The 2,658-nt window shown below is 41.0% G+C and overlaps 1 protein-coding gene across 1 annotated transcript in view; it reads right to left on the bottom strand.

The window, feature by feature from the left end:
* fam193b (family with sequence similarity 193 member B) overlaps positions 1 to 2,658 on the bottom strand; it is a 40,493-nt gene that overhangs the window by 24,779 nt on the left and 13,056 nt on the right. Inside the window, 1 exon segment of the mRNA XM_070439861.1 lies at positions 831 to 1,017. Within this exon segment, the coding sequence (XP_070295962.1) occupies positions 831 to 1,017 (187 nt within the window).

The following is a 2,658-nucleotide window of genomic DNA, read 5'->3' on the forward strand; positions in this document are numbered from 1 at the left end:
CTAGCTGTTGTTAGCGGAGTGCACGCTAATAGCGTTCAATCGGTGACGTCACTCGCTGAGACCTTGAAGTAGTTGTTCCCCTTGCTCTGCAAGGGCCGCGGCTTTTGTGGAGCGATGGTAACGATGCTTCGAGGGTGGCTGTTGTCGATGTGTTCCTGGTTCGAGCCCAGGTAGGAGCGAGGAGAGGGACGGAAGCTTCTTACCTGGGAATATTGAGACTCGTGTTAAAAGGAACCACCACTTTCATAGCTCTCATCTCATGTTCTGAGCACGGAACTTAAACGTTAGCTTTCTTACATGGCACATATTGCACTTTTACTTTCTTCTCCAACACTTTGTTTTTGCATTATTTAAACCAAATTGAACATGTTTCATTATTTATTTGAGGCTAAATTGATTTTATTGATGTATTATATTAAGTTAAAATAAAAGTGTTCATTCAGTATTGTTGTAATTGTCATTATTACAAATAAACAAATAATAAAAATATCGGTATCGTTTTTTGGGGTCCTCCAATAATCGGTATGGGTATCGGCGTTGAAAAATCAGTCCTTTAGTAAGAAGGGCTTTATAAATAAATCTGATTGATTGAAGAAAGTTTTACTCAGAGGAGTAACAGGGTGTGCTTCTGTTTCAAGCTAGCCAGTAGGTACACACCGGAGTACAGTCCCCTCCATTTTGTCAGTGTAAATGTCTGCAAATGTTACAATTCTGTTACAGTAAATTAACTGAAAACATGCCAAATAATGAATGTCTACAGTAGTTTGCATCTGTGTATGACTTAACCTTGAGAGACCCGAGCAGAGGTGTGGGGTCAAGGTGTGTTTTACCTTGCTGTGCGTGCGAGGCAGTGCTGTGATTGCAGTGGATCCCTCCATTGCTGTGAGCCGAGTTCCAGAGACCAGAAAGTTTGTGGGCTGAGAGGAAGGAAGACGGGTCCCAGTCTACGGAGCTCTGCTCTGGGTAACCATTCCCACAACTCTGAGCCTTACACGACGACGAGTGGGACAACGGAACCTGAGGAGAGAGAGAAAATGCTAGTTCAGGACATGGTTGATTAGGTATAGCCTTTCCCCCCCCCCCACTAACATTTGATGCTGTAGACAGAGCAGAAATGGAGGAAGACACAAAGCTATTCATTTACATTAACTGGAGCTGTCTGATTGGTACCTGGGAGAGGAGACAGGAGAAACAAGATATGTTAGTTCAATTGCATTATTTATGTCTGTGTTTACACTACTGTTCATAAGTTTGGGGTCACTCAGAAATGTCCTAGTGTTTTTTTTTTTTAAAGCACATTTTTTTGTCCATTAAAATAACATCAAATTTATCAGAAATACAGTGTAGACATTGTTAATGACGATTGTAGCTGTGAACGGCTGATTTTTAATGGGATATCTACATAGGTGTACAGAGGCCCATTATCAGCAACCATCACTCCTGTGTTCCAATGGCACGTTGTGTTAGCTAATCCAAGTTATAACATGAATGAGCGCCACAGTTTATAACATTAATGAGCGCCACAGTTTATCATGAATGAGCGCCACAGTTTATAACATGAATGAGCGCCACAGTTCATAACATTAATGAGCGCACCAGTTTATAACATGAATGAGCGCCACAGTTATAACATGAATGAGCGCCACAGTTTTATAACATGAATGAGCGCCACAGTTTATAAACATGAATGAACGCCACAGTTGATAACATGAATGAGCGCCACAGTTCATAACATGAATGAGCGCCACAGTTTCATAACATGAATGAGCGCCACAGTTTATAACATGAATGAGCGCCACAGTTTATAACATTAATGAGCGCCACAGTTTATAACATGAATGAGCGCCAAAGTTCATAACATGAATGAGCGCCACAAGTTTGATAACATGAATGAGCGCCACAGTTCATAACATAAATGGCGCCACAGTTCATAACATTAATGAGCGCCACAGTTCATAACATTAATGAGCGCCACAGTTGATAACATGAATGGGCGCCACAGTTCATAACATTAATGAGCGCCACAGTTCATAACATTAATGAGCGCCACAGTTCATAACATTAATGAGCGCCACAGTTCATAACATTAATGAGCGCCACAGTTCATAACATTAATGACGCCACAGTTCATAACATTAATGAGCGCCACAGTTTATAACATGAATGAGCGCCACAGTTCATAACATGAATGAGCGCCACAGTTGATAACATGAATGAGCGCCACAGTTCATAACATTAATGGGCGCCACAGTTCATAACATTAATGAGCGCCACAGTTCATAACATTAATGAGCGCCACAGTTGAAATAATGAGGGCGCCACAGTTCATAACATTAATGAGCGCCACAGTTCATAACATTAATGAGCGCCACAGTTCATAACATTAATGAGCGCCACAGTTCATAACATTAATGAGCGCCACAGTTCATAACATTAATGAGCGCCACAGTTCATAACATTAATGAGCGCCACAGTTTTATAACATTAATGAGCGCCACAGTTTATAACATGAATGAGCGCCACAGTTTATAACATGAATTGAGCGCCACAGTTTATAACATTAATGAGCGCCACAGTTTATAAACATTATGAGCGCCACAGTTTATAACATTAATGAGCCGCCAACAGTTTATAACATTAATGAGCGCCACAAGTTTT

The sequence above is a fragment of the Salvelinus sp. IW2-2015 genome, unplaced genomic scaffold (genome assembly GCF_002910315.2).
Source record: "Salvelinus sp. IW2-2015 unplaced genomic scaffold, ASM291031v2 Un_scaffold1980, whole genome shotgun sequence".
Lineage (NCBI taxonomy): Eukaryota > Metazoa > Chordata > Actinopteri > Salmoniformes > Salmonidae > Salvelinus > Salvelinus sp. IW2-2015.